This window comes from Gobio gobio, assembly GCF_949357685.1.
Source record: "Gobio gobio genome assembly, chromosome: 22".
NCBI classification, from domain to species: domain Eukaryota; kingdom Metazoa; phylum Chordata; class Actinopteri; order Cypriniformes; family Gobionidae; genus Gobio; species Gobio gobio.
The window spans coordinates 24,965,806-24,986,709 of record NC_137118.1 but is presented as its reverse complement, the minus strand read 5'-3'; the positions used below and the strand labels follow the sequence as shown (position 1 = coordinate 24,986,709).

General features: G+C 34.2%; 1 protein-coding gene across 1 annotated transcript in view; it reads right to left on the bottom strand.

The window, feature by feature from the left end:
- The window catches only part of LOC307118381 (uncharacterized protein), a gene marked incomplete at its 3' end in the record, with an annotated part of 128,968 nt that overhangs the window by 100,047 nt on the left and 8,017 nt on the right, over window positions 1-20,904 (bottom strand). The window contains exon 11 of the mRNA XM_079803993.1: window positions 18,966-19,057. Coding sequence (XP_079660119.1) covers window positions 18,966-19,057 — 92 coding nt within the window. The remainder of the gene's footprint in view (window positions 1-18,965; window positions 19,058-20,904) is intronic.

Here is a 20,904-nt window from a genome sequence, read left to right as displayed (position 1 = left end):
GATTATAATGCCTTTTACGTTATTCGTCGTCAAAGAATTGTAGCAACAATGACCCGATTCAATCAGATTTTGGGCCGAATACATCACCGGATGAGGCTTCTACACACCAACTCGTGACTCTCCTAATCAAATCAGACATAGACAATGGGGTGTGTGTGTAAGAGATATCGAAGTTAATGAACAACCACGATGTCCGCCAGATTGTCTGAGTCTACAGAATGGAGCATCGAATTGTACCGCCTGAAGGCATCCACATGACTTTACACACACACACACATATCAGCGCTGAAAGAAGACAATTCTTGCACGACACGTGTTACTTAAAACATGGGACTTAAAGAACTGTCTTAATAATGTTCAAATATATATAATCCGTTGATTTCATGTCTTTATACAATGTATTAGAATAACTAGGATGTTTACTGTTGCCAATCAAAACCTGTATGCCAGTAACTGTGATAATCTTGTATATCTGGACGCGCAAATCGCAGAATGACCGTTCTTAGTATCTCTGTTATCGCAAAATTATGACTAGGCCAAATTTGGTTCAAAAATCAGATTTTGATGCATAATTTCAGAAATACCAGCTTTCTAAAGAAAAAGAGGCTTAGAATTTCCACCCTATTGATTAACTCAGAGGAGGGGGGTTCAGAGAACAATGGAACACTCGCGCCTTCTCGAGAAGATCTCTCCACGGACGTGATTGGATCTTTCCATAAGTCGGGCTCGGCCACTCCATCTATAAATGCAGAAGTTATCATGAACTCCTTGCGCTCCGCCATTCCGCCACTACAAGGACCCTGGCCTTTGACCTTCCTTTGAGAGAGGGATTCCTTTGGCACCAAGCCAAGAGAGAGAGACCTGCAACTTCTGGAGCGACTTTCCTGAACTTCACAGAAATTCTCCGGACTCACCTCCTTAGCGAACTTCCACGACGATTCGAACTCAGACACGTACACGAGAGAGCCTAATGCAAGTATTATATTTCACCTTTAACTGCTTGTACGAGGTTGTCTGAATTAATCCTGATTCACGAAATCATAAATGTCTGAAGGGTTTTGGTGAAGTGATTGAACTGTCTGTCTCTCTCTCTCTCTCTCTCTCTCTCTCTCTCTCTCTCTCTCTCTCTCTCTCTCTCTCTCTCTCTCTCTCATCTCTCTCATCTCTCTCTCCCTCGTGGATTCTCTCTTTCCATCATTCTTTTCCCTTTGATTTTATTCGTTAAGTTTGATTTTTCCTTGTTTGTACCATATCGTTTGTTTCTCCTATATATATGCATATTTACCCCCGTGTGATTCGTAGCTTTGTATTCTATAGTGTTTTATTAAAACTCAATAATTGCATTAAACTGAATCCTTATTGTTTTGCTCACAAATCTCGAAGTCACTGAAGCGTAAGATCTAAGCTACCCATTTAAGCTTGATTTTCATGTATTACTACTTTAGTAATACAAATTGTGCAAACATAAGAGATATTATTTGTCCTGATCAAACAGATCAATGTTTCTTAAGGTTTGTAAGATTGATAATTGATGAAGAAATCAATTTGGATAAAGGTTACTTTTAAATGATTAAAGGTTCCGTCAGGGACGGACTGGGGCTAAAAAAACAGCCCTGGACTTTCTCCCAAATAGGCCCATCATCCGGCCATTCGCCCTTAGCCGTGCGCAACAGACACTAGTCAGGATGTACTATGCCACAATACTGTCAGACTATCAGACAAGGTATTCACAACAAGTAACATCTCAAAACCAATGATGATAATAAACTTTGATTTATATTAAGACTCTGAAATGATAAAAATGGCTAGGCCCTATTAATTTTGTCTGTGAAGCTTTCACAAACAATCACCACATTGTGCCAATTCCAAAGGCAAGGAAAAACTGCACTCTGATGGAAGACAGACAGAAAGTGCAAGCTAGGATTTTTTGGTTAAACAAAAATTTAGTCAATTATCTATCCCCCTTCCTTGTATGTTAGCACGTTTAGAGTGGTAGCAATGCATGCCTGATGTTTTCCCGTTTAATTCAATACCTTAGTCTTCATTCTAGCAGAAAAATCTGAGCTCATCACTGCAACCTCTCATATACAACAAAGTTAATGAAAGAAATGAAAACCAATGCACTACGATGATGAATGTCCAAAAGATGACACCTACAGACTGTTTTTAAATGGGGTTGGATACATATTTTTTGCTTTTAAACTGTGTGTGTGTGTGTGTGTGTGTGTGTGTGTGTGTGTGTGTGTGTGTGTGTGTGTGTGTGTGTGTGTGTGTGTGTGTGTGTGTGTGTGTGTGTGTGTGTGTGTGTGTGTGTGTGTGTGTGTGTGTGTGTGTGTGTGTGTGTGTGTGTGTGTGTGTGTGTGTGTGTGTGTGTGTGTGTGTGTTTGGTTAGATGACAGTAGGTTACAGTTTGACAAAAGCACGATGTTTTGTTTTATTGCGAGTGTACACAAATATAAGCAAACACTTTGCAGTTTGAATGATGTCCTGTATGAACAAAATGACGGAGTATGTATTGTTTTTGTTTCCACTGTTCGATCGCGGCATCGCGCCCGCACCTCTCTCTCTCTCTCTCTCTCTCTCTCACACACACACACACACACACACACACACACACACACACACACACACACACATACACGTCTATATTACCAACAGGGGACCATCACTCCACACTGACCAAGAGGGGACCTGTGTTTCTAGTCATTTTGAAGAAACAAAACTTAGATACAAAATTTTGTTTTAAGGTCTTTTTTCATAATATAACTTCAAATAAGCATTTATTTTTTATTTTTTAAACATGCCAAGAGGGGACCTGACCGATGTCTACCTATCCAACAGGGGACCTCCATAGCCTGCAATGGAGCTGAGTGTGTGAAAGGGAAGAGAGCTGGCAGTCAAGTCTGTCTTCATTATTTAATATATATATAATTATATAATGTTCACACAGGCATCAGGGAACACAATGAGCACACAACGGAGAAAAAGCCATGTTGTGGACATTACAGAAAAGAATTTAAGAAATTAAAAAATTCTTAAAATTAAGAATTATCTTTAAGAAATTAATTCTCTGTTGTGTCTTCATACTTACAGTATATGATCCGTCCACATCTCTCATTTAAGCTTATTTTCAAGAACACCAACACTGTAAAAAAAAATCAGGTCTCCAATTGAAAATTTTCTAGTGACCGATCACATCTAAATTTTTTAGTTGGCCAAATTGAATTTCTTGAATTTTAATTGAATTAAAGTGCATCAATTTACAGAAAATTTTCAATTGGAGACCTGAATTTTTTTTACAGTAAAGGTATTTCAATGTATGACTTATTTTTTAATTAAAACATAGTTTCTGCTCTCTAAAATCCCAAATAATGTCCTTTGTTTTTGAGATTTTTAGAGTGAGATTTGATTTCTTGCACCAATAAAAAAAAAAATATATATATATATATAGGACTGGACAAGCAGAAATTGTTCTTTTAAAGGTAATAATCACAGGTAATCACTTTATATAGTAAATAATGATTATGTTAAACACAATGACTCGGTCCCCTGTTTGATAGTAAATCACGACACCAGTGTGTTTGCGTTGTCATTTCTTGCCATCTCAAACAAACTGTAGAGATTTAGAGTTTTTATAGCAATAACTGAGTTTTAAGAGTTAAATCAAGCAGAAATATTTCTCTAATGTATTCATTGCAGATCATCAGATCAATGATAATGTTAAACACAATGACTCTGTCCCCTGTTAGATAGTAAATCACGACACCAGTGTGTTTAATTTGTCATTTCTTGCCATCATAAACACACTGTGGAGATTTAGAGTTTTTATAGCAATAACTGCGTTTTAAGAGTTAAATCAAGCAGAAATAGTTCTCTAATGTATTCATTGCAGATCATCAGATCAATGATAATGCTAAACACAATGACTCGGTCCCCTGTTAGATAGTAAATCACGACACCAGTGTGTTTGCGTTGTCATTTCTTGCCATCTCAAACACACTGTAGAGATTTAGAGTTTTTATAGCAATAACTGAGTTTTAAGAGTTAAATCAAGCAGAAATATTTCTCTAATGTATTAATTGCAGATCATCTTTGAATAATGATAATGTTAAACACAATGACTCGGTCCCCTGTTAGATAGTAAATCACGACACCAGTGTGTTTGCGTTGTCATTTCTTGCCATCTCAAACACACTGTAGAGATTTAGAGTTTTTATAGCAATAACTGAGTTTTAAGAGTTAAATCAAGCAGAAATATTTCTCTAATGTATTAATTGCAGATCATCAGATCAATGATAATGTTAAACACAATGACTCGGTCCCCTGTTAGATAGTAAATCATGACACCAGTGTGTTTGCGTTGTCATTTCTTGCCATCTCAAACACACTATGGAGATTTAGAGTTTTTATAGCAGTACAGTTTTTACAGTAAAGGTATTTCAATGTGTGACTTATTTTTAATTAAAACATAGTTTCTGCTCTCTAAAATCCCAAATAATGTCCTTTGTTTTTGAGATTTTTAGAGTGAGATTTGATTTCTTGCACCAATAAAAAAAAATATATATATATATATAGGACTGGACAAGCAGAAATTGTTCTTTAAAGGTAATAATCACAGGTAATCACTTTATATAGTAAATAATGATAATGTTAAACACAATGACTCGGTCCCCTGTTAGATAGTAAATCATGACACCAGTGTGTTTGCGTGGTCATTTCTTGCCATCATAAACACACTGTGGAGATTTAGAGTTTTTATAGCAATAACTGAGTTTTAAGAGTTAAATCAAGCAGAAATATTTCTCTAATGTATTAATTGCAGATCATCTTTGAATAATGATAATGTTAAACACAATGACTCGGTCCCCTGTTAGATAGTAAATCACGACACCAGTGTGTTTGCTTTGTCATTTCTTGCCATAAACACACTGTAGAGATTTAGAGTTTTTATAGCAATAACTGAGTTTTAAGAGTTAAATCAAGCAGAAATATTTCTCTAATGTATTCATTGCAGATCATCAGATCAATGATAATGTTAAACACAATGACTCGGTCCCCTGTTAGATAGTAAATCACGACACCAGTGTGTTTGCGTTGTCATTTCTTGCCATCATAAACACACTATGGAGATTTAGAGTTTTTATAGCAATAACTGAGTTTTAAGAGTTAAATCAAGCAGAAATATTTCTCTAATGTATTCATTTCAGATCATCAGATCAATGATAATGTTAAACACAATGACTCGGTCCCCTGTTAGATAGTAAATCATGACACCAGTGTGTTTGCGTGGTCATTTCTTGCCATCTCAAACACACTGTGGAGATTTAGAGTTTTTATAGCAGTACAGTTTTTACAGTAAAGGTATTTCAATGTGTGACTTATTTTTAATTAAAACATAGTTTCTGCTCTCTAAAATCCCAAATAATGTCCTTTGTTTTTGAGATTTTTAGAGTGAGATTTGATTTCTTGCACCAATAAAAAAAAAATATATATATATATAGGACTGGACAAGCAGAAATTGTTCTTTAAAGGTAATAATCACAGGTAATCACTTTATATAGTAAATAATGATTATGTTAAACAAAATGACTCGGTCCCCTGTTAGATAGTAAATCACGACACCAGTGTGTTTGCGTTGTCATTTCTTGCCATCATAAACACACTGTGGAGATTTAGAGTTTTTATAGCAATAACTGCGTTTTAAGAGTTAAATCAAGCAGAAATATTTCTCTAATGTATTAATTGCAGATCATCAGATCAATGATAATGTTAAACACAATGACTCTGTCCCCTGTTAGATAGTAAATCATGACACCAGTGTGTTTGCGTGGTCATTTCTTGCCATCATAAACACACTGTAGAGATTTAGAGTTTTTATAGCAATAACTGAGTTTTAAGAGTTAAATCAAGCAGAAATAGTTCTCTAATGTATTAATTGCAGATCATCTTTGAATAATGATTATGTTAAACACAATGACTCTGTCCCCTGTTAGATAGTAAATCACGACACCAGTGTGTTTGCTTTGTCATTTCTTGCCATAAACACACTATGGAGATTTAGAGTTTTTATAGCAATAACTGCGTTTTAAGAGTTAAATCAAGCAGAAATAGTTCTCTAATGTATTCATTGCAGATCATCAGATCAATGATAATGTTAAACACAATGACTCGGTCCCCTGTTAGATAGTAAATCATGACACCAGTGTGTTTGCGTTGTCATTTCTTGCCATCTCAAACACATATGGAGATTTAGAGTTTTTATAGCAGTACAGTTTTTACAGTAAAGGTATTTCAATGTGTGACTTATTTTTAATTAAAACATAGTTTCTGCTCTCTAAAATGCCAAATAATGTCCTTTGTTTTTGAGATTTTTAGAGTGAGATTTGATTTCTTGCACCAATAAAAAAAAAAAATATATATATAGGACTGGACAAGCAGAAATTGTTCTTTTAAAGGTAATAATCACAGGTAATCACTTTATATAGTAAATAATGATTATGTTAAACACAATGACTCGGTCCCCTGTTAGATAGTAAATCACGACACCAGTGTGTTTGCGTGGTCATTTCTTGCCATCATAAACACACTGTGGAGATTTAGAGTTTTTATAGCAATAACTGAGTTTTAAGAGTTAAATCAAGCAGAAATATTTCTCTAATGTATTAATTGCAGATCCTCTTTGAATAATGATTATGTTAAACACAATGACTCGGTCCCCTGTTAGATAGTAAATCACGATACCAGTGTGTTTGCGTTGTCATTTCTTGCCATCTCAAACACACTGTAGAGATTTAGAGTTTTTATAGCAATAACTGAGTTTTAAGAGTTAAATCAAGCAGAAATATTTCTCTAATGTATTAATTGCAGATCATCTTTGAATAATGATAATGTTAAACACAATGACTCGGTCCCCTGTTAGATAGTAAATCATGACACCAGTGTGTTTGCGTTGTCATTTCTTGCCATCTCAAACACACTATGGAGATTTAGAGTTTTTATAGCAGTACAGTTTTTACAGTAAAGGTATTTCAATGTGTGACTTATTTTTAATTAAAACATAGTTTCTGCTCTCTAAAATCCCAAATAATGTCCTTTGTTTTTGAGATTTTTAGAGTGAGATTTGATTTCTTGCACCAATAAAAAAAAATATATATATATATATAGGACTGGACAAGCAGAAATTGTTCTTTAAAGGTAATAATCACAGGTAATCACTTTATATAGTAAATAATGATTATGTTAAACACAATGACTCTGTCCCCTGTTAGATAGTAAATCACGACACCAGTGTGTTTAATTTGTCATTTCTTGCCATCATAAACACACTGTGGAGATTTAGAGTTTTTATAGCAATAACTGCGTTTTAAGAGTTAAATCAAGCAGAAATAGTTCTCTAATGTATTCATTGCAGATCATCAGATCAATGATAATGTTAAACACAATGACTCGGTCCCCTGTTAGATAGTAAATCATGACACCAGTGTGTTTGCGTTGTCATTTCTTGCCATCATAAACACACTGTAGAGATTTAGAGTTTTTATAGCAATAACTGAGTTTTAAGAGTTAAATCAAGCAGAAATATTTCTCTAATGTATTAATTGCAGATCATCTTTGAATAATGATAATGTTAAACACAATGACTCGGTCCCCTGTTAGATAGTAAATCACGACACCAGTGTGTTTGCTTTGTCATTTCTTGCCATAAACACACTGTAGAGATTTAGAGTTTTTATAGCAATAACTGAGTTTTAAGAGTTAAATCAAGCAGAAATATTTCTCTAATGTATTCATTGCAGATCATCAGATCAATGATAATGTTAAACACAATGACTCGGTCCCCTGTTAGATAGTAAATCACGACACCAGTGTGTTTGCGTTGTCATTTCTTGCCATCATAAACACACTGTGGAGATTTAGAGTTTTTATAGCAATAACTGAGTTTTAAGAGTTAAATCAAGCAGAAATATTTCTCTAATGTATTCATTGCAGATCATCAGATCAATGATAATGTTAAACACAATGACTCGGTCCCCTGTTAGATAGTAAATCATGACACCAGTGTGTTTGCGTGGTCATTTCTTGCGATCTCAAACACACTGTGGAGATTTAGAGTTTTTATAGCAGTACAGTTTTTACAGTAAAGGTATTTCAATGTGTGACTTATTTTTAATTAAAACATAGTTTCTGCTCTCTAAAATCCCAAATAATGTCCTTTGTTTTTGAGATTTTTAGAGTGAGATTTGATTTCTTGCACCAATAAAAAAAAATATATATATATATATAGGACTGGACAAGCAGAAATTGTTCTTTAAAGGTAATAATCACAGGTAATCACTTTATATAGTAAATAATGATTATGTTAAACAAAATGACTCGGTCCCCTGTTAGATAGTAAATCACGACACCAGTGTGTTTGCGTTGTCATTTCTTGCCATCATAAACACACTGTGGAGATTTAGAGTTTTTATAGCAATAACTGAGTTTTAAGAGTTAAATCAAGCAGAAATATTTCTCTAATGTATAAATTGCAGATCATCTTTGAATAATGATTATGTTAAACACAATGACTCGGTCCCCTGTTAGATAGTAAATCATGACACCAGTGTGTTTGCGTGGTCATTTCTTGCCATCATAAACACACTGTAGAGATTTAGAGTTTTTATAGCAATAACTGAGTTTTAAGAGTTAAATCAAGCAGAAATATTTCTCTAATGTATAAATTGCAGATCATCTTTGAATAATGATTATGTTAAACACAATGACTCTGTCCCCTGTTAGATAGTAAATCACGACACCAGTGTGTTTGCGTTGTCATTTCTTGCCATCTCAAACACACTCTAGATATTCCCTGTATATATTGAGATAACTCAATTATATGGTGACTTGCATTAAAATGTTTATCCGTCTCAATTAAATTATGTGAACTGAATGATTTTTAACATTGACACTTTAGTTGTTTAACCAACTGATGATTTGCAACTCCGCAATCAACACACAACTGAGTTTTGACCTCCAAAATCTTATTATAGTGTATTTTTATGGTAAGTATTGGTGTTTTATGTTTTAAATCAAGCAGAAATCACTCTTTAAGGAAACAATTGCAGGTCACACTTTATACAGTGAACATTGGATGGTAAAACACAACGCCTGTTTGATTGCTTTGCCCTTTCTTGCCATCACAAACACACTGTAGAGATTTTGAAGGTCAGAACTAAATTTTATGGTGACTTGCATGAAATTGTTCATCCGTCTCAATTAAATTATGCGAACTAAATGACTTTTAACATTGACACTTTATTTGAAGATTTTCAACTCAACAATCAACACACAACTGAGTTTTGACCTCCAAAATCATTATACAGTGTATATTAAATTTAAACAAAAAATATAAAATTTCTTTACAAAACAAGTTTGACTCTCTACTGCTTATTCATTATTGTTTATGTTACATGGTCTATGTTTACATTACAGTATAAAGTTGTTACTAAGTTTTCCCCTTTTATATAGATGGTAATGACTAAATATCCTCGCACACCGAAATTTTCACACATTAAAAAAAAGATCAAGCACGTTTACACACAGCCTCTGAAACTTTCCTTCGTCATAAAAAAAATCTGTTCAGTTTTCTGCATTTTTCACATCCATAGCAAGCATTTTAAGAGGGGTTTCAAATTTCTGTGTTATTCATTTTTGTGTTAAAATTTTGAACATAAGTTGAACAGTTTAAAAAAGAAAGTGTGAACGTTCAAATTAGCCTTTATAGTTCATAAAGTTTTGCTGGCGTTTGTATCTAATTGAGAAAAGAATTAATGTAAATTGAAAGATGCGTCATTGAACGCATTTTGTGCCAAAGCAAATAAATGATCCACAGTTTAGCCACAGTTCAGCCAGGCTGATGTGATCCCTGAGTGAAGAGTTTTGAAAAAGTGATGCGTATGCAGAAATGTGTCCTAGCAGATGTTTAAAAAACCCTGTAATATCACTATTAGTAAGGGATCACTGTATAATATCAGTCTTTAAATGTGAGATATTTAAAGTGAACCTAAAGTATACTTGCAATAGTGTGATTTTAGCACAATTAAATATACTTAATGGATGTTTCACAAAAGCGTTGTTTAGTGATATTGCGTCCTTGTGTTCCTACTCTACATCATCATCAACTGTCGTAGTTCAATTACAATACTCAAGAACACATGTACAGAGGATGCACAAAAGTACCCGGATGTTATAAGATATACAAGTATATGAAAACAATGTCTACAATAATATGAAATAAATGTTTTAATAGGTTATGTTTGTGGTTATTTTGTGTTAGCCACTATATAATATGCTGGGATGTTTAGTTGAGCAACAAGTTCGCAGCACATCTCAATTTCTGTTCTGTGTCCTCACAAACTTCTGAGCTCGTTCTTTCAAGATCACATAGCAAGACTGGTCTCCACGAAAACACAAGTCCCTTCTTTGCATTCCCAGAATTGCGAAACAGCCATCATTAAGAAATGTGCATTGTGCAATAAAGAAATACTCCAAGAATAATCATAATATTTATACCAGTAAGTCTCATGCAGGTCACTAGGGTTTACAATATTTTATGCTTTAATACTATCAAAAAAATTATTACGGCCATTTCACACTGAACGCGACAAAGTGAGGTGAATCGTTGATGAATGAAGGTTTAACACCGAACGCCACTCAAACCATCATCGAGGACTTGCTATAATTATATAATAGGCAGACATGCAGTATTTCTAGTGATTTATGATTGTAATATAATTGACCGATCCAGAGCGAATGCGATCTCTGACTCATAACACTCACACACGTGGAAGAAAACAAACAATTCTCTTCTGATAGCATATAATGGTGGAAAAATAAGTAAACTTGAGAATTACATATGGCATATCTTGCTTTATTATGCTGAGATTGATGGAGCCTGGTATAAATAAATCCATACAGATCTATTGTTTTACAAAAATAATCTATTGTTTACAAAAGGAGAAAACGTGTGTACTTTAATGTAAACTTGGACCATGTGACATAAACTGAAGTTAACAGCAAAAAAATATACTATATATATAATATAATATATATATATATATATAATATAATGCTGACTGTTGTTAGTGTTTTTTGTTGTAGGAGTTAAAAGTGTATATGTTGGGTGAATCCTCATTGTGTTCTGGAAGAATGAGTTGATTTAAGACATCAATGAAGTGTTTTGGTAGTTTTAGCACATTTTGAACGTGAAATTAAGAATAGAGAAAGGTGTCCTAGCGATTGTAGCTGAGAGATAGACGTCAAACAGACTCAAACAAAGACCCAGATTTCTGTGGTGTTACAGTGCTTTAAAGGGCTGCTGTAAGGTTTCTTTATGAAATAACAGGCACGATGGCAAAGATATTTCTGCAAAAACTCCAAAGTAATGTTCGGTTGCAGTGAGAAAGTCACGAGCTAAAAAAACTCTATCCTTAATGTGTGTATTTAGCCTAGTGTAGATCTGTTTGCTTACACATCCCCCAAACTCCATTTACATATGAATACAGGAAAGGCCAAAGCCATTGTCTCACAGGTGAGGAACAGACCTCTCAGAGCTGTTACACCCATGTCACAGACACAAACTTCTCATCCAAGCTAGAGAAAATGCTGGGATTTACCTTGGAAAATTAAATCAATGTACACTTTTTCCAATCCCTACGACACATTTTTCAATACTTGGGTCACTTTTTTAAAACTCTTCACACACTTCTCCAAACTGAATTTCAGCTTGACACAGCAGTTATTTTAGTGTTCAAAATGCACTAAAACTACCAAAAAGGACCCAACAAACACACTTTTTCAATCATAAAACACAGACCTAAAACACATGATCATTACACAATGTTTTCTTTTGTAAAATTTTCTTTTCAAAACAAGACTTACACTATAATTCACTGCAGTTTATGTTACATGGTCCTTGGTCCAGTACAGTATAACATTATTCCTAAATTTTTCTCTTTTGAATGGATGGCAATGCAATTTAAAAACTAACACCAGCTAAATCTATTTGTTTTGATAGTATTTTATATTTTAGATTCAAAATACAACCCCAAATCAGAAAAAGTTGGGACATTATGGAAAACACACAAAAAAAAAAAGAAAAAAGAAGTGATTTCTTAATTTACTTTGACTTGTATTTCATTGCAGACAATATGAACAAAAAATATTTCATGTTTTGTCTGGTCAACTTCATGTCATTTGTAAATATGCATCCTTTCCTGTCATTCAGACCTGCAACACATTTCAAAAAAAGTTGGGACAGTAAAGCATTTACCACTTTGTAATGTTGCCATTCCTTTTCACAACACTTAAAAGACGTTTAGGGACTGAAGACACCAAGTGATGAAGTGTTTCAGGTGTAATTTTGTCCCATTCTTCCTGCAAACAAGTCTTAAGGTGGGCAACAGTACGGGGTCTTCGTTGTCCACATTCTCTATTGGAGACAGGTCGGGACTGCAGGCAGGCCAGTACCCGAACCCTCTTCCTCCACAGCCAGGACTTTGTAATGTGTGCAGAATGTGCTTTTGCATTGTCTTGTTGAAATATGCATGGACGTCCCTGGAAAAGATGTCTTCTTGAAGGCAGCATATTATGCTCCAAAATCTCTATGTACTTTTCAGCATTAATGGTGCCTTCACAGGACCTTTCTTGGATGCTGCTTTTGTAGCAAATCATAATTACAATCACCAGTTGACATCACCTGTTTCAAATCACATCATTATTTAACCATTTTACCTCATTACTAGCCCTAAATTGCTCCTGTCCCAACTTTGTTTTAAATATGTCTGAATTGCAGGTCTGAATGACAGGAAAGGATGCATATTTACAAATGACAGGAAGTTGACCAGACAAAACATGAAATATTTTGTGTTCATATTGTCTGCAATGAAATACAAGTCAAAGTAAATTTAGAAATCACTTCTTTTTTTTTTTTTTTGCGTTTTCCATACTGTCCCAACTTTTTCTGATTTGGGGTTGTATATTTCAATATGGTATTACTGTCTAAATGTAGCAAATTTCTATTATTTTTTTAGTTTTGTGTTAAATTTTGAACATAAGTTTACCAGTTTTGAAAAGAGAATGTAAAAATGTTCAAATTGGCCTTTATAGTACATAATGTTTTGGTGGTGTTTGTGTCAAAGTCAGAAAAGAATGAATGTAAATTGAAAGATGTCGTCATTGAACACATTTTGTGCCCAAATCAATGATAAATGATCCAGAGTTTAGCCACATAGACTGATGTGATCCCTGAGTGAAGACAAAAAGTGAACGGTGAAAAAGTGATGAGGATTGAGAAATGTGTCCCAGCAAATGTAAAAAAAAAAAAAAACTGTTGACATGTTTTAAATTGTTTTAAAAATTAAATTAAATTAAATTAAATTAAATTAAATTAAATTAAATTAAATTAAATTAAATTAAATTAAATTAAATTAAATTAAATTAAATTAAATTAAATTAAATTAAATTAAATTAAATTAAATTAAATTAAATTAAATATATTTTCATCTTATTAGAAGAGATATTTTCTTGGTGTTTAGCTTCACAGCTTTCTGCATATCGCTTTACGTTTTTTTTTTATTGCATTGGCCAATACTAAATTGATATGTTAAAAACTGTGAATCATTTTTCATTGCTTTCACACAAAATGCATTCAATGACCACATTTTCCAAAATCCACGAACACTTTTGTTATTCGTACCTAACCATCTGCAAAACTATATATTTTTAGCACATTCTTTGAATGCTAACACACTGCTTTCAGAACTGATCAAACGGACCCACTTTATATTAGGTGGCCTTAACTACTATGTACTAACATTTTAATTATCCATTTGATACAATGCACTTATTGTGTACATACATGTCTTTACATTGTACTTACATTTTTAAATATACCTGCATGTAATTACATCTGTAATTAATTTCTGTAGTTACATTTGTCATTACACTGTTGACACTTCCCTTACACCTAACCCTACCCTTAAACTTACCAATACAACCACACCGGTCCCTAACCCTACCCGTATCCCACCTCAATATCAGCAAAAGTGTTTTGCAATACAATATGAACACAATAAGTACATTGTCCTTATTTGTTTATGTAAATACATAGTAGTTAAGGCCACCTAATATAAAGTGGGGCCATCAAAAGTCATAATTTATCATTGATTTGGCATAAAATACATTCAATGGCGACATCTTTCGATTTATAATAATTATTTTCTCACTTCAACACAAACACCACCAAAACATTATGAACTGTATAGGCCAATTTGAAATTTTTTTGATTCTCTTTTCAAAACTCCCTAACTTATGTTCAAAACTTAACTAAAATTAATTAAAAAAAAAAAAACAATTTGCTACATTTCGACAGTATTACCATATTGAAATATTGAGTGATTCCTTTGAATCCTCAGAATCCTTTTTGGTAGTTTTAGTGCATTTTGAACATTAAAATAACTGCTGTGTCAAGCTGAAATTCAGTTTGGAGAAGTGTGTGAAGAGTTTTAAAAAAGTGACCCAAGTATTGAAAAATGTGTCGTAGGGATTGGAAAAAGTGTACATTGATTTAATTTTCCAAGGTAAATCCCAGCATTTTCTCTAGCTTGGATGAGAAGTTTGTGTCTGTGACATGGGTGTAACAGCTCTGAGAGGTCTGTTCCTCACCTGTGAGACAATGGCTTTGGCCTTTCCTGTATTCATATGTAAATGGAGTTTGGGGGATGTGTAAGCAAACAGATCTACACTAGGCTAAATACACACATTAAGGATAGAGTTTTTTTAGCTCGTGACTTTCTCACTGCAACCGAACATTACTTTGGAGTCTTTGCAGAAATATCTTTGCCATCGTGCCTGTTATTTCATAAAGAAACCTTACAGCAGCCATTTAAAGCACTGTAACACCACAGAAATCTGGGTCTTTGTTTGAGTCTGTTTGACGTCTATCTCTCAGCTACAATCGCTAGGACACCTTTCTCTATTCTTAATTTCACGTTCAAAATGTGCTAAAACTACCAAAACACTTCATTGATGTCTTAAATCAACTCATTCTTCCAGAACACAATGAGGATTCACCCAACATATACACTTTTAACTCCTACAACAAAAAACACTAACAACAGTCAGCATTATAGTATATTTGTTTGCTGTTAACTTCAGTTTATGTCACATGGTCCAAGTTTACATTAAAGTACACACGTTTTCTCCTTTTGTAAACAATAGATTATTTTTGTAAAACAATAGATCTGTATGGATTTATTTATACCAGGCTCCATCAATCTCAGCATAATAAAGCAAGATATGCCATATGTAATTCTCAAGTTTACTTATTTTTCCACCATTATATGCTATCAGAAGAGAATTGTTTGTTTTCTTCCACGTGTGTGAGTGTTATGAGTCAGAGATCGCATTCGCTCTGGATCGGTCAATTATATTACAATCATAAATCACTAGAAAAAATGCATGTCTGCCTATTATATAATTATAGCAAGTCCTCGATGATGGTTTGAGTGGCGTTCGGTGTTAAACCTTCATTCATCAACGATTCACCCCACTTTGTCGCGTTCAGTGTGAAATGGCCGTAACAATTTTTTTTAATAGTATTAAAGCATAAAATATTGTAAACCCTAGTGACCTGCATGAGACTTACTGGTATAAATATTATGATTATTCTTGGAGTATTTCTTTATTGCACAATGCACATTTCTTAATGATGGCTGTTTCGCAATTCTGGGAATGCAAAGAAGGGACTTGTGTTTTCGTGGAGACCAGTCTTGCTATGTGATCTTGAAAGAACGAGCTCAGAAGTTTGTGAGGACACAGAACAGAAATTGAGATGTGCTGCGAACTTGTTGCTCAACTAAACATCCCAGCATAATATATAGTGGCTAACACAAAATAACCACAAACATAACCTATTAAAACATTTATTTCATATTATGTAGACATTGTTTTCATATACTTATATATCTTATAACATCCGGGTACTTTTGTGCATCCTCTGTACATGTGTTCTTGAGTATTGTAATTGAACTACGACAGTTGATGATGATGTAGAGTAGGAACACAAGGACGCAATATCACTAAACAACGCTTTTGTGAAACATCCATTAAGTATATTTAATTGTGCTAAAATCACACTATTGCAAGTATACTTTAGGTTCACTTTAAATAACTCACATTTAAAGACTGATATTATACAGTGATCCCTTACTAATAGTGATATTACAGGGTTTTTTAAACATCTGCTAGGACACATTTCTGAATACTCATCACTTTTTCAAAACTCTTCACTCAGGGATCACATCAGCCTATGTGGCTAAACTGTGGATCATTTATTTGCTTTGGCACAAAATGCGTTCAATGACGCATCTTTCAATTTACATTCATTCTTTTCTCAATTAGATACAAACGCCAGCAAAACTTTATGAACTATAAAGGCTAATTTGAACGTTCACACTTTCTTTTTTAAACTGTTCAACTTATGTTCAAAATTTTAACACAAAAATGAATAACACAGAAATTTGAAACCCCTCTTAAAATGCTTGCTATGGATGTGAAAAATGCAGAAAACTGAACCTGATCAGATTTTTTTTATGACGAAGGAAAGTTTCAGAGGCTGTGTATAAACGTGCTTGATCTTTTTTTTTACGTGTGAAAATTTCGGTGTGCGAGGATATTTAGTCATTACCATCTATATAAAAGGGGAAAACTTAGGAACAATTTTATACTGTAATGTAAACATAGACCATGTAACATAAACAATAATGAATAAGCAGTAGAGAGTCAAACTTGAGTCAAACTTGTTTTGTAAAGAAATTTTATATTTTTTATTTAAATTTAATATACACTGTATAATGATTTTGGAGGTCAAAACTCAGTTGTGTGTTGATTGTTGAGTTGAAAATCTTCAACTAAAGTGTCAATGTTAAAAGTCATTTAGTTCGCATAATTTAATTGAGACGGATGAACATTTTCATGCAAGTCACCATAAAATTTAGTTCTGACCTTCAAAATCTCTACAGTGTGTTTGTGATGGCAAGAAATGGCAAAGCAATCAAACAGGCGTTGTGTTTTACCATCCAATGTTCACTGTATAAAGTGTGACCTGCAATTGTTTCCTTAAAGAGTGATTTCTGCTTGATTTGAAACATAAAACACCAATACTTACCATAAAAATACACTATAATAAGATTTTGGAGGTCAAAACTCAGTTGTGTGTTGATTGCTGAGCTGCAAATCATCAGTTGGTTAAACAACTAAAGTGTCAATGTTAAAAGTCATTCAGTTCACATAATTTAATTGAGACGGATAAACATTTTAATGCAAGTCACCATATAATTGAGTTATCTCAATATATACAGGGAATATCTAGAGTGTGTTTGAGATGGCAAGAAATGACAACGCTAACACACTGGTGTCGTGATTTACTATCTAACAGGGGACCGAGTCATTGTGTTTAACATTATCATTATTCAAAGAGGATCTGCAATTAATACATTAGAGAAATATTTCTGCTTGATTTAACTCTTAAAACTCAGTTATTGCTATAAAAACTCTAAATCTCTACAGTGTGTTTGAGATGAAGAAATGACAACGCAAACACACTGGTGTCGTGATTTACTATCTAACAGGGGACCGAGTCATTGTGTTTAACATAATCATTATTCAAAGATGATCTGCAATTAATACATTAGAGAAATATTTCTGCTTGATTTAACTCTTAAAACTCAGTTATTGCTATAAAAACTCTAAATCTCTACAGTGTGTTTATGATGATAAGAAATGACAAATTAAACACACTGGTGTCGTGATTTACTATCTAACAGGGGACCGAGTCATTGTGTAAATCATAAATAAATCAAAAGTGGTTTGTTTAAAAAACTCATAAATGTATAAGGTGGTAAGTTGGGCCTTTTACACCCCATTTTACATGGGGCAAAAGTCACACATTATTTATACAAATACTTGAGCTAAAATGTTTTTTCTTTAATAATGTCTTAACACTTGTTTAAAAGAATAGTAAAGTTTGTACTATTTTCTGTTTATTTTGATAAATGAAATAATGTTCAATGAATATAGGCTACTGTCATTAAAATATGTTAAAATAAAAAATACAAAAACAAAACTTCTAATTACATTCTGGTTGTTTAGATTTTTAAATCCTTTTTTCTTGGATTCAGTGTAGAATTTAATTGTAATGTAATGCAAAGTTTGAAACTAGTCAGGGTATCTAGTAAAGAGATGTAATGCTTGTTCCTTTAGTAAGCAGCCTGTTAAACAGCAGAGTCTCTCTGGGACAGCAGGCCATTCAAACAATAGAGGAGTGTGTGTGAACGACGTGTGTTTAAGAGCCCTTACAGTTCCTGCTCCAGCCTACAGGGGAGCTGCTGAGTATGACCTTAAACACACACACACACTTAGGTCCCCACTTGGTCATAAGTTTTTAAAAAATTACTAGAGTGTTTTTACTTAATTTTCACATTATTTAAACACACACACTTGTAGATCCCCACTTGGTCAAAAGTAAAAAAAATCACCAGAGCGTTTTTTTAGTGTTTTTACTTGATTTTAACATGATTTAGAGCATGACCAACAGGGGACCTGAAAAATGTCCCCTCTTGGCTCAGAGGTCCCCTGTTAGTGAGTGTGTTACGACACCAAGGTCCCCTGTTAGATAGGTAGACAAGTACACACACACACACACACACACACACACATTAATTTTCGCGCAAGTTTCATTTAGTTTTATATTGTGTATTCTCCATGTAAATTCATGCACCGAGCCGTGACGCCCGTGCCGATTCGGTTAAAACGATACACATTCCACCCCATGCACACCCATGTTGATAGCTAGCTGACTATGCAATTCACAAAGATAGGGATAAAGGCAGCCTATTATAATGTGTCCTGCTACTACTGGCACTTACCAGGACCTCTTGCTGGTGTGAAGTTAACTCTGTCTGTCCCTCATCATGACCAGGCTGTTGAAGCTCAGGCTCAGCTTCCACTTGCTGGTCCTCTACAGTCTCAGTGTGGCTAAGCGATGTAGTGTGCTGGCAGTTGCTGCAACCAAAAAGCCAGTAGACTCGAGAGACTTGGAAACGTTTTCCCATCCACCTTTCTCCTTACGTTTTCTGCTAGCCATAGACTTCTATTTTTTTTTTTTTTTTTTTTGAAGGCCGGGCGACGGCCCTCAGTTGGACGGCCGTTCTGGACTTTTCCAGAACGCACAGATTACCAATCCGTCCCTGGGTTCCGTTATACGTTAATTTTTCTGTACAACAAGCTAATAATATTCATAAACTCATGAATATTCATACCATTTGAATTAATTATTCCCCAGAACTTATTGTTGTTACAGAATGCACAAAGAAACATTAGCGTAGGTGTCGCAGTTTTCAGCATATCAGAGGGAATGTTTGTCTTTCTGTTTCCAGGCTTTCTTCAGTAATTTCACAATCATTTTCAAATGATTCATAATACTCAAAATATCTTTCTCATATATCATGCTAAAACTGGCAACTTTCATATTCAAGTGGCCAATGGAAAGTGACATATGAAAATAAATATATAATTTGCTAGTTACATGTATTATTTTACACACTGGTAATCAAAAGTTTGAAATAATTAAGACTTCTTAAATTGTTTTTGAAAGAAGAAGGCTGAATTTATTTGATCAAAAATACAGTAAAACCACAAATATTAAGAAATATTGATACAATTTCCAATAGGCCTAGTTGTTTTCTATGAGAATGTATTGTAAAATGTAATTTATTTCTGTAAAAGCTGACTTTTCAGCATCATTACTTCAGTAAGTGTCACATGATCCTTCAGAAATCATTTTAATATGCTGTATTTTTCATATCATTTTTAAACTCTTTTCCACTATTTGAGCTCAATTCCATAAAATTACAGATGTCTAGATACTATAGCCACTAGAAAGGCACCCTAAAACAGTCCACATTCTGCACTACATCCTAAGTCTTCTAGACCAGAGTCCTGCACGGGTGACGGGTGACCCGCGAATATTGCTGAAACGGGTGAAAAACATCCTACTGTGTCGGATACGGGTGCGGGTCGGACAAGGGAGAACACGGGTCTAAACACGGGTTTTAAAAAGTCACGTGCAAACGAATATAGGCCTATATATAAAAATATATGCATGTATATTGTAGATGTGTTCCTGAAAATATGCATATACAAAAATATGCCTTGCCTGTATTTCAAGTTGATTTTCAAATCCATATCAGTTTATTTGTTCTCCTCCCAGGAGAATCACAACCGCGCGCGCGCTCTGCCTGCACTCGTCGAGATGGATCATGAGGAGTTGAAGAAAAGATAGCCGCAAATGTGGAAGTTCATCGCTGAGGAAGCACGCAGCTAACTGTGGTAACAAAACCAAGCACACGCAGTTCAATCGAACAGTATTTTTGTTATGGTTCCTGAGTTTAGTCTCTTAATAACACTGTCTTAGTAGCCTACATTAAGCCACTTTTGTACTTTTGTACATAGTATACGTTATTAGTATTATGTTTACTGAGTTTGGTCTCTTAATAACAGTGTCTTACCTACATTAAGCCACGTTAAGCGTTTTAGAATGTCCCGAAGTTGTCCTTAAGTTAATGGTCGTGTAATAACTTATGTATGCTGGCAATAAACATTTTTGTAAGTGTGTCTGTAGTAAACGTTGTTTGTACGGGAAGAAGGAGGCGGGAACCGGCGGACAATCAAAACATTTAATCAAAATAAAATGGCGGCGACAGCCCCTCACGGTCGACTGCCGCCTACATACAAACAAACACAAAATGAAAATAAAAAGCTGCAGCCCCTCACGGACGACTGCAGCGAACACAAAATAAAACATAA